Source organism: Drosophila ananassae (genome assembly GCF_017639315.1).
Source record: "Drosophila ananassae strain 14024-0371.13 chromosome Y unlocalized genomic scaffold, ASM1763931v2 tig00000119, whole genome shotgun sequence".
Lineage (NCBI taxonomy): Eukaryota > Metazoa > Arthropoda > Insecta > Diptera > Drosophilidae > Drosophila > Drosophila ananassae.
Window position 1 is genome coordinate 106,592 of NW_025319073.1, and position 13,788 is coordinate 120,379.

At 43.0% G+C, this 13,788-nt stretch overlaps 2 protein-coding genes across 2 annotated transcripts; both read right to left on the minus strand.

Annotated features, from left to right (window-relative positions):
* Positions 1 to 355: 355 nt before the first annotated feature.
* LOC123258228 lies at positions 356 to 1,388 on the minus strand. The gene is made up of 2 exons (XM_044718104.1): positions 623 to 1,388; positions 356 to 528 (listed from the first exon to the last, which is right to left on the minus strand). Exons 1-2 carry the CDS (start codon positions 1,386 to 1,388, stop codon positions 356 to 358), a joined length of 939 nt encoding a protein of 312 aa, XP_044574039.1.
* A 40-nt stretch (positions 1,389 to 1,428) lies between these two features.
* LOC123258229 lies at positions 1,429 to 13,248 on the minus strand. The gene is made up of 2 exons (XM_044718105.1): positions 13,117 to 13,248; positions 1,429 to 2,253 (listed from the first exon to the last, which is right to left on the minus strand). The coding sequence occupies exons 1-2, from the start codon at positions 13,246 to 13,248 to the stop codon at positions 1,429 to 1,431; spliced, it is 957 nt and encodes a 318-aa protein (XP_044574040.1).
* Between the last annotated feature and the right edge of the window lie 540 nt (positions 13,249 to 13,788).

The following is a 13,788-nucleotide window of genomic DNA, read 5'->3' on the forward strand; positions in this document are numbered from 1 at the left end:
TGGCCACTCGTGAACGTAACTACCTGACATCCTTATTGTTCCTGATGAGTTAAACTGTGCCCGCCCCAACAATGTAATGGTCGGGCTTGGGATCACACAATCTTGCCTGATTGTCAGCTTGCCTACTTCGTCGATGATGATTTGATCTTTTTCGTCCGAGCATACATAGGTCATTGTTATTGGCTTCATTGTCCCAAAGATCCATGCATTCTGCTCTGTTAATTGAACCCAATAACTGGTCCCCTTGATTGGTTCTGGCTTACATTCCCTTGCCCGATGTCTTGATAGTGCCGCCATCGTACAAGGGAGTTGATGGGCGTCCGGGCCCAATAGTGTTTGCTTATATTCGCATACCTTATTTCCGTTCGTCCCGCTGATACACTGACTGAGGTGTTCTTGATTGATCGCAAAGTTTCCGATGATCATCGACTGCTAGATATTTTGTTTCCGTCTTGGTTATCACCAGGCCTTCTCTCGTTATTTGTGGAATTGACTCCATCCGATATACTGTGAATTCGTCTTCTTCGACTAATGGAACACTCGTATGGAACATTAGTAAGTCCTCGGTTTCTTGTACCCTTGTGGTCGCCAGTCGATATATGTAAGTCTCGTGCTGTCTCACTTGTGATGGGTAATCGTCTTCCCGGTGGAAGGTGTGTTTGTATTTTTGTGATCACCTGTTTCACTTGTTCTACCGACACCAATGCAGGGACAGCATCCTGAACTCGACGAATGTGACTTGCCACGACGACGAACTCTGAAACTGCATGTGGCAGATACCGATCAGCCGCATGGCTTCTCACCTTGATTCTGGCCAGGATGGCTTCTAGGTCCTGCATCCTCTTCTGCGTTTCGATCGTCGTACTCCGCATAATGTTGATGGTGGTATCCAGAACTGACGTCTGGTTCTCTACTATTTTATGCGTGATGCTTTCTTGGGTTCTTAGTTTACCAATAATTTCTTCCATCCGTTTGGCGTACTGATCATCGAGTACTCCGAACAGCCCATTCGCGATATTTCCAACGATGTTCAGTGCTCCGCGTTTTTGCCGTTGATGATGCATTAACTGATCAGCATCTTGGATTTCTGCCACTTCCTGTTGCAATGTTTGTATGATCGTGGGACAGACCTCGTAAGCCGTTGGGCACCATTGTTTTATAGATTGGATGCCTCGTTTGACCGTCTTGATCTCTCGGGCCAGCTGACTGAGATCAAAAAATGTGATGAGTGTCCATTCGGCAGATTTGATTGATATCCTATCAGTGGCTTCTATGATGGTCCTGGTTACATTGTTGATTGGTGTGATGACAACCGGGTTATTAGCCTTCCTTTCAGGTGGAGGGGGTGTGGGCAGAGTCAGTCCGGGTATCACCCAGATGAGTACCATTGTTAAGTCAAGCATTTTTTTTTTTTTTTTTTTTTTTATTTTAGAGGTCGGGTTCTTCCTTCTTATCGTTGATTGGTAGCACCGCCAGTCGATGTATGGCACGAGTTATATTGCCGAATGTTGTCCGTATTTCTGCCACTCGGATCTCGCCGTCTTTACCAGGATGGACTGCTACGATGCGTCCCAGGGGCCAGTTCAACGGAGCGATGTTGTCTTCCTTTATTATAACCAGATCACCAATCTTTACTGTTTTGCAACTTCTTGGCCACTTCGATCGATTCTGTAGCTCATGTAAGTACTCGTGGCTCCAACGTGTCCAGAATTCCTTTCGTAGTTGTTCGATCCGCTTCCACCGAGTGAGTAACCCTGTGCGTCGCCTTGATTGGTGAATATCAGGTGATGCCGTTAGAGGTTCTCCAATCAGGAAGTGCCCTGGCGTTAATGCCGTAAGATCCCTCGGGCTGGAAGAGACGGATGTCAACGGACGAGAATTTAAAATAGCTTCAATATCGATGACTATGGTTTCAAGTTCTTCATGAGTTAGTGTAGCGGTATATAGTGTTCGTTTCAGTAAGTGCTTGGCTGATTTCACCGCGGCTTCCCATAGGCCTCCGAAATGGGGTGCCCGAGGTGGTATAAACTTGAATTCTATGCTCAGATTTGCGCAGGTCTTGTGTATCAGTGCTTGTGCCTCTTCGGCGAAAATTGCTTCTTTTACTTCTGATAGTTCATTGCAGGCTCCAACAAAATTAGTCGCGTTGTCGCTATAGATTTTCGCTGGTAATCCTCGTCGTCCGCAAAATCTCTTTAACGCCGCCAGGAAGGCTTGGATAGTCAAGTCTGTGACCACCTCTAGGTGTACTGCCTTGGTTGAAAAACAGCAGAAGACTGCTAGATACACCTTATGTGGTCGTTTTCCTCGAATTTTTATGAATGACCCATACTAATCGAATCTAGATATCTTCATTTGAAAAAACCCGCTTTCAAAACATTTTTGGTGGCAACCCTGTAGTGTTGCCACTCAAACAAAGTTAGCTGCTTGAGAGACCCTGCAATGTGTGCTTGCTGCTTTGTTTGAAAAAAAAGTTTTAAAAATCTAAAAATGGAAATTCCTGCGAAGGTAATTATTAATGCAAATTAGCTTAAACATTTGTTATTATATGTCTTGTTGTCCAACTGTGAACTGTTTTATATGTGTATCTTTATAGATTTGAACTAACAATTGTGTTTGTGTTTTGTGGAGAATAACTTATTAGTGGCACAGCCTTGCAAAAGAGTAAGAACGAGAAATTAACTACAAAAGTGTCCTTGTTGTCATACAATTAACCATTTTTGATCCTTTTTGCTCCTTTTTGGTAAACTTGCGTTTATCCAGGCACATATGTGTTTGGTCACGGGGCTCTTCTTGCAATTTGGGAAAGCAACAAACGCTCGCGAGAAGCCTTGGAGACTTACATATTCGACAAATTGAATGACGATCATCAAATCGAAACAATAAACCAAAAAATATCAAATAAAATTACTAACTTTATTAATTACATTAATAAACATTTGCCACGATGCTGCCGAAACATAAAGCGATTTAAACAAAAACACGCCATGTGGCTAGCCGGCAATATGACTATACGACTTTCTGATATAAATGAATCCCCACAGAATAAAGGTGGTCGTCCGAAATTGACATATGAAGCTGCTGGTAAACGACTCAAAATAAAGCTGGCATCTGAACTTGCGATAGCAAATCAAAATTCAACCCCTTTGTTACTACACGCTGCTAACATTTCTGCCAGAAAATCAACTGAAAATGAAGTTATAAAAAAATCTGATAGAACTGGATTGCTGGCTCCGAGTCCAATTACTTCTGAAAAGGCATTCGCTTTTTTTTATGGAAAATGGGTTTACTAAGCAGCAATACATAAATGTAAAACAACTTAGTAAACAACATGGCTGCGACATTTACCCCTCTTATTCGAAAATAGCCGAGGTGAAATTAAAATGTAGACCTGCTGGAATAGAATGCACCGAAAATGAAGCAAAAGTTTCCATGCAAAACTTATTGAACCATACCGCTTCAAGAATATTACTGATGCAAAAGGAAGTTTGTGAAATACTTTCAGATGTTAGGTTAGGTTAGGTTAGGGCGGTGATGCAAGGGGGTCATAGAACACCCCCTCACTTCCACTTGAGCCGCAAGGGCTCCTTGTGCTGCCGCTGGAGCAAGGGTTTCACCGAGATGCTACCCCCCCCTTCCTGTCTACCAGGGTGCGTATAAATGCCTAGACTTCCTATGGCGGCCCATGGTCCCAGCCTGCTTTTTTTATGAAGGCGACCAGTCCGCGTGGAGAGATCTCTGAGAGATCGCTAAGGTCCGAGAGTTCTTGGGACCCGAAGTGTTTGAGCCTGCTGCGTCCAAGTGCCGGGCAGTGGCATAAGAGGTGCGATACCGATTCTACCTCCTCTTCATCCCTGCAGCTCCTGCAGAAATCATTGTGAGGGACTGCAAGCCTGGCCGCGTGCTCACCTATTAGCCAGTGCCCAGTGATTGCCCCAATCGCTAGGCTGCATTCCGGTCTAGTCAGAGCAATGAGTCTCGCCGATCTTTTCTGAGAGCGTGTCGGCCAGATCAAACGTGATGTTTTACAGGTCTGGAGATTATTCCATTTCCTATTGGCTGCCAGGTCGAAAAACTCCCTGCACTTTAGCCTGCAAGTAGCCAAGGGTATGCCTACAAGTTCTTTCTCCGGTAGGAGAGGGTTGGTAGTCCCTGCCCTAGCTAGTTCATCTGCAGCACAGTTTCCCTCGTGGTCCCTGTGACCGGGAACCCAGATGAGGTTGATGTCAAGCTGTTCAGCCATCTCGTTGAGAGATCTGCGACAGTCATTGACTGTCCTGGAGTTGGATGCGAATCCGTCAAGTGCCTTGAGCGCTGCTTGACTATCTGAGAAGATACATATTGTACCCCGATTTCCCCTTAGAGCTGGGGATTCAAGTGCTTCCTTAATGGCTACTACTTCAGCCTGGAACACACTGCAGTGGTCAGGGAGTCTGAAGGACTCCTTTAGGCTCAGATGCTCGCAAAAATAACCGCCTCCCACCTGGCCGTTAAGTTTTGATCCATCTGTATAGATATGAATGGAGCCCTCCGGTCCCGGTATCCGGGCTTCCCATTCCTCCCTCGAGGGGATTAAGACTTTGTAGTTAGTAGTGGGTTGGTCGACGGGCACACAGTAATCCGTACCCCCCTCAGGCATGAAATGTTGTAGGTCCAGTCTGGTATGACCGAAACTATTTTTGCTCCATAGGTTTGCCTCCCGCAGTCTTATTGCTGCCAGAGTAGCTGTCTTTAACCCCATCAGTTCAACTGGTAGTAGGTCAAGTATAGTGTCTAGGGCATCACTAGGCGTAGTGCGTAGACTGCCTGTCATACAGACTTCCGACATGCGCTGCATCTTCCTGAACTTTTCCCTGCATGAGGAGTTGTCTAGGGCGGGCCACCAGACAACAACACCATAGAATAGAATTGGTCTGATGATCGCTGTGTATAACCATCTGACCATCTTCGGTGACATTCCCCATTTCAGGCCTACCGCCTTGCGGCAGGTATAGAGTGCTATTGCCGCTTTCTTAGTCCTTTCAGCGGTGTTCAACTTCCAGTCCAGTTTCCTGTCTAGTGTGATACCTAGGTACTTCGCACTATCACTAAGAGTTAGTGTTTCTCCTAGGAGCTTCGGAAGTCTTAAGTTAGGTATTTTGTATTTCCTGGTGAACAGCACGAGCTCTGTCTTGGATGGGTTGACTCCCAGCCCGTTCTTTTGCGCCCAGGCCGACAGAACTTCGAGCTTCCCTGTCATTAGGTCGCATAGCGTCTGTGGGAATTTCCCCACGAAGGCAATAGCAACATCGTCCGCGTACGCAATGATCTTACATCCGCCACCCTCTAAGGAACGTAGTAGGCTGTTAACCGCCACGTTCCAGAGTAGTGGTGAGAGTACACCTCCTTGTGGGGTGCCCCTCTTGACGTATCTTTGAATAGTCGAACCTCCAAGTGTAGCCTCGACACTCCTGTTAACCAGGATCTGCCGTATTAGGTGAGTTGATCGATTGTCTATTCCAAGTCCCGTCAGTGCGTCGATTATTGAGCACGGCAGGATGTTATTGAAGGCCCCTTCTATGTCTAGAAAAGCCACAAGTGCGTATTCCTTAAAATTAATCGCTCGTTCGGCGATCATAGTGATATCGTGCAGGGCTGTTTCTGTTGATCTGCCCCTTTTGTAGGCATGCTGAGAGCATGAGATGTCGTTTGGGTTAATGCTAAGTTGTAGATGGAGACTTAAGAGTCTTTCCATCGTCTTAAGGAGAAAGGAAGACAGACTTATAGGTCTGAAGTCCTTGGGGGTGCAGTGGGATGGTTTCCCCGCCTTGGGTATGAATACAACCTTCGTGCACAGCCATGCCTTTGGTATCATACCAGTAGTGAAGACTGTGCTGAAGATTTTCTTAATCCATTTCCTTAGGTTAATACCGGCTCTGGATAACTGAGCTGGTAGAATACCGTCCGGTCCCGGAGATTTGAAGGGTTTAAAACTGTCCATTGCCCATTTCAGGTTTCTGTCACTAAGTAGGTAGTTGAGCGCGCCCTGATGACCCTGGCTACGCATCACCTGGGTTGTTCCTTCCGAAGAGCAACCCGGGAAATGTGCGTTGATAAGGGTCTCCAGGGTTTCCAGGCTTGAGGTTGTCCAGCACCCCTCCGTGTTCTTAATGTAACCTGCGATGGGGGCTGTAGTAGAGAGAATCTTTCTTAGGCGGGCGGCCTCTGAAGTCTCCTGAATGTTGGTGCAGAAATTGGCCCAGGCAACCCTCTTTGCCTTGCGCAATTCTTTGTTATATTGCCTAAGTTCAGCTTTATAGGTTTCCCACGCCTCGTCTGTGTTGGTACGGTGCGCGTGCTTGAAGGCCCTACGTGCATTTTTTTTGTAAGGGGCTAAAGACGAGGTCCACCACGGAGGCTTCTTCGATCTGTTGCTACCTATCCTTTTTTTGGGGCAGGCCTTGTGGTAAGCTTTTGCACTAGTAGCAGTAAGCTTGTCTACCATGGCGTTAAGCCCCTCATAGGACTCGATGGTCTCCGAAGGCGGTTCGCCTAAGGATCTATCTAGTATATTTTTATAGAGCTCCCAGTTTGCCTTCCTAGGATTACGTACTGCTTGCTTGGTGAAGTTTTCAAAGTTTACTACTATCTCAATATAGCGATGGTCTGAAAATGAGTGTTTGTCAAGGACTCTCCAGCTGGTGATTGCGTCAGCCAGGGAGTGCGAGAAAAGTGTGACATCAAGAACCTCCCTTCTGTTCTTGACTACGAAAGTGGGTTCTGAACCTCTGTTACCCACTAGAAGCTTAGAGCTGAGGATAAAATCGAAGATTGACTCACCCCTCTCGTTTGTGTCAGTGCTTCCCCACTGACTGTGATGAGCGTTGGCATCGCATCCTATTATTAGGTCGATGTCCTTCCTTTCGCTGTCTTCCACAAGCCGCCTGAGTAGCGAATGGGGTGGAGGTCCTAGGTGGTCGTGACCCATATATGCCGAGCATATTCTTAGATGGCCGTCTGGGCCCTCTATCGATGCGGCTACGTGATCTTCATTGCTGAAATTTGGTAGCAAGAAGGTATTAAGGCTTTTCTTTGCGAGTATGCATGCTCGCTTTTTACCTGTTACATCGGCTGTGTACAGCCTGAAGTCCGACGCCCCCAGACCGAGAATCCTGTCTCCGTGGATCCAGGGTTCTTGGATGAGGGCCACGTCAGCTCCATCCTCTGCAAGATGGAGCAGGAGGGCGGCGGATGCCACCGTACTGTGATGGAGGTTTATCTGCAGGAATGTCAGGGACATCCTTTAGATTCTCCACCACAGTAACCTCCGCCTCGGTGTCGGAGCCCAGCAAAGAGTCCTCCTCCATGCCGACGCCTCCAAGAGCCCTCGCCAGGTCACTCTCCTCTGAGGTGTACCCTTCTAGAATGTCCTCCTCCACATCCGACATTCCTTCTGGGCGGACCTCTTCGGTCGGTTCCCCCGAGTCTAGCTCCTGTGCGTCCATCTCCAAGTCGATGCCTCCAGGTTTACTCTTCGCATCCGACTTGTAGATCCTCACCGCAACGTGCTCGAACCCGTATTTGATACGGCTACCGGCACCCTCCAGGATCTTCGCAGTCTCCTCATTAAGAGTGAGGACAACCTGCCTTCTCAGTCCCACTGCTTCCTCCACCTTGGCGACCCTCCAGTCCGCCGTTGGGAGTGTGGGATTGCAGATTTTAAGCATGGCCAGAATGGTGTCAGGGTCCGCCGGCTTCTCTGTCAGCCATACGCGGGCCCTCGGTTTGCTGGGGATCTTGTCCCAGTCCACCGCCTCCAATCTGGCTCCTGGGTAAACCTCCCCAAGCGACGCTATCATTCGCTTGTAGAGGCTTACAGACCTCGCATCTTGGCACGCTATCACCTTGATGCTACCCTGGTACCACCCTGCATCTTCGCAGTCCGGTGGGGGTCCTCCGCTCTTGAGCATCTCCTCCATGAAGCGCCCATGCAGCTCATTCACTACCTTACGCCAAAGTTCCTTGGGGATCAGGCCATCTTTGGAGCCATTATCAATGACCCCAATGATGGTCCTGCCCTTGGTAACTTCGGCGAAGGATCTGCTACTCTGTGTCTGCACCTTCTTCTTCTTAGCTAGGGGCGCTCCACCGTCGGTCGACCTCTGCCTTTTCGCACTCTGTGCACTCTCCTTGGCAGAGTCGCCTACTCCTGTCGGCTTTTTTGGGTCCAATCTGGCTCCCGCTCTTGCTGGCTGAAAGTCAGGCAGGATTTCCCTCGCCCACTTTATAATTTCGGCCTGATCGGGATTGGACTCCGCCGATGGGTCTGCCCTCATTAGGATGAAGGCCGCTCTCCTCCTATCTTTATAGGAGCCCTTCCGCTGCAGGGGGCCAGCAGTCGTCGGACCGGGGCCTTCCTTAGGGTTGCCGCCGGTGCGGAAGGAGCTCGATTCAGGGATCTTGCCCCCCACACCGTTCGGAGGTCCCATAGTGAGCCCCGTTTTGGGGGTCGGTGCCTTGGCATCTCCCCCTACACCGGCGCCGCTCGCCTCCGGATGTTGTCCCTCAGTGGGGAGCTTCGCCATCCCAGCATCTCTTTGGCCTCTATCTGCCTTGGAGATTGACGGATCCGAGATCCCATTTCCGGACTTTCTTAGGGAGTTCCGTTCTCCACTGTTTGTTTTTTTTGTTATATTGTTGTTGTTCATTTTTGGACCCACGAGTAGGCGGGAAGGGGTTCGTCCATCATGACATAGCCCGCTTGTCATGATAAGCCTGGCTAAAACTGAGGGGTCGGCCGGTCCCCCAGAGTCCGCATATTAACGTCCGTGCATCCCTCGGACATGCATCCCTCGGCATATGCTGTTCCACCTTGGATTGGGGTGATTTGAGGAAGGGAGTTTTCTTCTCTTTCTTCACTTTCAGATGTTACTCAGTGTACTCTTATTTTTAGTTATGGGTTTGATGGGTCTACTGGTCACAGTTTATACAAACAAAAATTAAGCATCGCAGAGTCTCAATCTTTAGATGATTCTCTATTTGTTACATCAATTATTCCCATAAAAATGATAGATCAAAAACAAAGAGTCATTGGGTTAAATAAATCGCCTCAGTCCATACGATTTTGCCGTCCTCTAAAAATAGCATACTTAAAGGAAACAACGTCTCTTATATTAGAAGAAAAAGAAAACTTGGACAATCAGATTAAAAACCTTGATTTATACGTGCATGCTTTTCAATCGAATGCAATTTTTGTAAAATTCGATGGGCACCTAACACTTATAGACGGCAAGGTCTTAAATATATTAACAGGAACAAATTCCTGCCAGTCGTGTCCAATGTGTGGGGCAAAGCCCACCCAGCTTCTTACTACAAGTGATTTTTATTCCAAAATATTTGTCATGAAGCCACATACGGATCAGTATGGATTAAGTTCCCTTCATGCATGGATTCGTTTTTTGAATTCTTGCTTAAAATATCATACAGAATTGAGCTTAGAAAGTGGCATGTTAAGGGAAATGACAAAATCGAATTGGAGGCACGAAAATATAAAGTTCAAGCAGCGTTTTGGAAAGATATGAGGCTTCATGTGGACAAGCCGAGACAAAATGGCAGTGGCAATACAAATGACGGAAATACGGCGAGGCGGGCATTCTCCAACCCAAAATTATTATTAATCCCAATCTCCAATCTGCCAGCAGAGGTTGTCGATCTTTTGGATTCGACAATCATATCCCCAGGTGTTGGCCACAAAAACGGAAGTACATCCCAAAACTCGTGCGCAGAAGACACAGATGAAGAAAATGGCAACGATGATGTAAGTGACACTTTTGAAATCGAATTAGAGGAAGAGGTACCAGACGATATTGAAAACTAAAACACAAGGAAAAGAAAAAGTTAAAATTTTAAAGTTATTAAAAAAATGTTATCCAATTTTTTTTCAGTGTTCGTAAAATCTAAAAATTTTCTATAATGTAATACCAAATGTGATTCAAATTATAATTTGTAATAATTTCTTATATAAAAGTGCATTTTTAACCACTGAGCGGTACGCAAATTAAAAAAAAAAACAAAACCAAAATTTTGTTTTAGTTAAAATAATACAACAAAAAAAGTTTTAAGTCAATATCTTATAAACTAGAGTTTATGCACCAAAAACGGGATTTTTGCCCACAGTGCAATGTATAAAAGCACCCTCACCAAACTATGTACCAAATTTACAGATATATTCGGATTAGAAACCGAACCAATTTCAGCAAATAATTTCTATAAACAGAAGCTGAGATTAAAATATTTTACACCAGTCTACATTAAAAACTATCGAACACCACATAGCTAAAAAGATGAAATAAACAAACAATTAGAAAAGCTAATAAAAGATGATATAGTAGAACCATCAGTATCAGAATACAACAGCCCATTGCTGTTAGTACCCAAAAAGTCACTTCCTGGCTCAGAACAAAAACGTTGGAGACTAGCTGATAAATTCCCACTACCAAGAATCGAAGATATCTTAGATCAACTTGGTAGAGCAACATTTTTTTCCTGTCTAGATTTAATGTCTGGAATTCACCGAATTACCCTAGAAAAGGAATCAAGAGATATTACCTCTTTCTCTACAAGCACTAGGTCATTCAGATTTAAAAGACTACCTTATGGAGTAAAAATAGCACCAAATTCATTCCAAAGAATGATGATATTAGCATTTTCGGGATTAGAACCATCCCAAGCTTTCCTTTATATGGACGACTTAGTAGTTATAGGTTGTTCAGAAAATCATATGATAAAAAATCTAACTAATGTATTCAATCTATGTAGAAAACACAACCTTAAGTTACACCCTGAAAAATGCTCTTTGTTTATGCACGAAGTAACATTTTTGGGACACAAATGCACAAACAAAGGAATTTTACCCGATGATAAAAAATTTAACGTAATAAAAAATTATCCTGTTCCGTCCGATGCAGATGAATCTAGAAGATTCGTAGCCTTTTGCAATTACTACAGACGTTTCATACCAAATTTCTCGTATTATTCAAGACACCTTACCCATTTGTGCAAGAAAAACATAAAATTCAACTGGACTACTGAGTGTCAAGAAGCTTTTGAATATCTTAAAAACGCATTAGTCCAACCAACACTATTAAAATACCCAGATTTTAATAAAGAATTTTGTATAACAACAGATGCTAGTAAGCATGCATGTATACATTGGGCACTTAACTATTTTAGACCATATATATATGGAAAATATTTCACTATCAAAACAGACCACAAACCATTAACATATCTATTTTCAATGAGAAACCCAACTTCCAAGTTAACAAGAATGAGGTTAGACTTGGAAGAATATCAATTTACCGCAGAATACCTTAAGGGAAAAAACAATTATGTGGCAGATGCCTTATCAAGAATAAGCATCGATGAACTAAAAGAAATGAATAGACAAATACTAAAAGTCACTACTAGATCCCAAAGTAAACAGAAAAATAACTGCGCAGTTTCAACATCTAGTTCGGATTTGCAAAAGCAACCGACAGCTTCTAAGCCCAATCTTTGAAAAAATCTTTGAACTCGTTTCAACAGATAAATTTAAAGATAAGGGCAATGAAATATAATTAAATTTAAGAGAAGCGCTACACCAGCCGGTGACCATAATAGAAAATAAAATAGAAAAGGAAGCTATTCTGTTTACATTACATGACGATCCTTTATAAGGCGGACATACAGGCATAAGAAAAACGCTAGCAAAAGTAAAAAGACATTACTATTGGAAAAACATGACGTGACGTTGCAAACCACGTAAAGAAATGTCTGAAATGCCAAAAATCAAAAACCACAATCCATACAAAAACGCCTTTGACAATAACAGAAACCCCATTAAAAGCGTTTGATATAGTATTAGTGGACACGATCGGTCCATTACCTAAATCAGACGAAAGTAACGAATATGCAGTCACTCTAATATGAGATAATACTTAACAAAATATCTCGTTACAATCCCTATACAAGACAAAAGTGCAAAAACAGTAGCAAAAGCCATATTCGAATCTTTTATTCTAAAGTACGGTCCAATGAAGACGTTCATTACGGACATGGGAACTGAATATAAGAATTCAATTATTAATGATTTATGCAAATATCTCAAAATTAATAATATAACATCATATGCAAATCATCAACAAACATTGGCGACAATAGAAAGAAACCATAGAATATTTAACGAATACGTTAGATCATACGTTTTGTCAGATAAAACAGACTGGGATGTTTGGCTTATATACTTTACATATTGTTTCAATACAACACCCTCTGTTGTACATGGATACTGTCCATATGAACTAGTGTTTAGTAAAACCCCAACCTTAAACATTAAATTCAATAGCAGTGAATATATTACGCCACTGTATGACGTAGAAAACTTTGCAAAAGAATCAAAATTCAGACTCGAAAACGCTTATAAAAGAGCGAGAATGATGATTGAACAAAATAAGCAAAAACAAAAAGAAACCTATGATAAAAGATCAAATGATTTATAATTAGAAATAGGAGATAAAGTTTTATTAAAAAACGAAGTAGGGCTTTAAGTAGTAATTAGACTTTAAGTTTACAGGACCCTATAAGGTAGAAAGTATAGGAGAACTAGATAACATAACAATCTCAAACGTAAAGAATAAAAATCAAACAGTTCATAAAGATAGATTAAAGAAATTCTATTCATAATTCTATGGTGGCTACCAATCCACTGTGGGCAAAAATCCCGTTTTTGGTGCATAAACTCTAGTTTATAAGATATTGACTTAAAACATTTTTGTTGTATTATTTTAACTAAAACAAAATTTTGGTTTTTGTTTTTTTTTTAATTTGCGTACCGCTCAGTGGTTAAAAATGCACTTTTATATAAGAAATTATTACAAATTATAATTTGAATCACATTTGGTATTACATTATAGAAAAATAAAATTAAAATCTGTTACGTATTTAGAATCTATTGTTAAATTTTACGAACACTGAAAAAAAATTGGATAACATTTTTTTAATAACTTTAAAATTTTAACTTACTCTTTTTCTTGTGTTTTAGTTTTCAATATCGTCTGGTACCTCTTCCTCTAATTCGATTTCAAAAGTGTCACTTACATCATAGTTGCCATTTTCTTCATCTGTGTCTTCTGCGCACGAGTTTTGGGATGTACTTCCGTTTTTGTGGCCAACACCTGGGGATATGATTGGCGAATCCAAAAGATCGACAACCTCTGCTGGCAGAGGCATCCTGTTGGTTTTTGTGAACCAAGAACTAGACAGTAAAGGATCAGACGAATCCATAGCTCTGTGAAAGACATCTGACATATTGTCAATCCGGCAACATTTTCTGGCATGATTTTTCCGGTCAGCCTTGAAAAGCTTGTGTCTTGCTTCTGATGCATTTTCTGCTAAGGAGCCAACAGGAACAATTGATTTTTCAATGATAATGTATCCATGTGCTAAAATTTTGTGTACTGTTGGCGACATGGGGTACCAAAAATAATTACTCCTATATATAGTAAAAGTTTCAAAACAGAATAATTTGAACTTTTCTGAATTTATAGGGTAATGACAATTTATGGCTATCAAAATTACATGTAGGCGCTGAATCAAATTGTGATCTATTCCTAATATAGAGGACAATAATTTTGGGTTGGAGAATGCCCGCCTCGCCGTATTTCCGTCACTTGTATTGCCACTGCCATTTTGTCTCGGCTTGTCCACATGAAGCCCCATATCTTTCCAAAACGCTGCTTGAACTTTATATTTTCGTGCCTCCAATTCGAT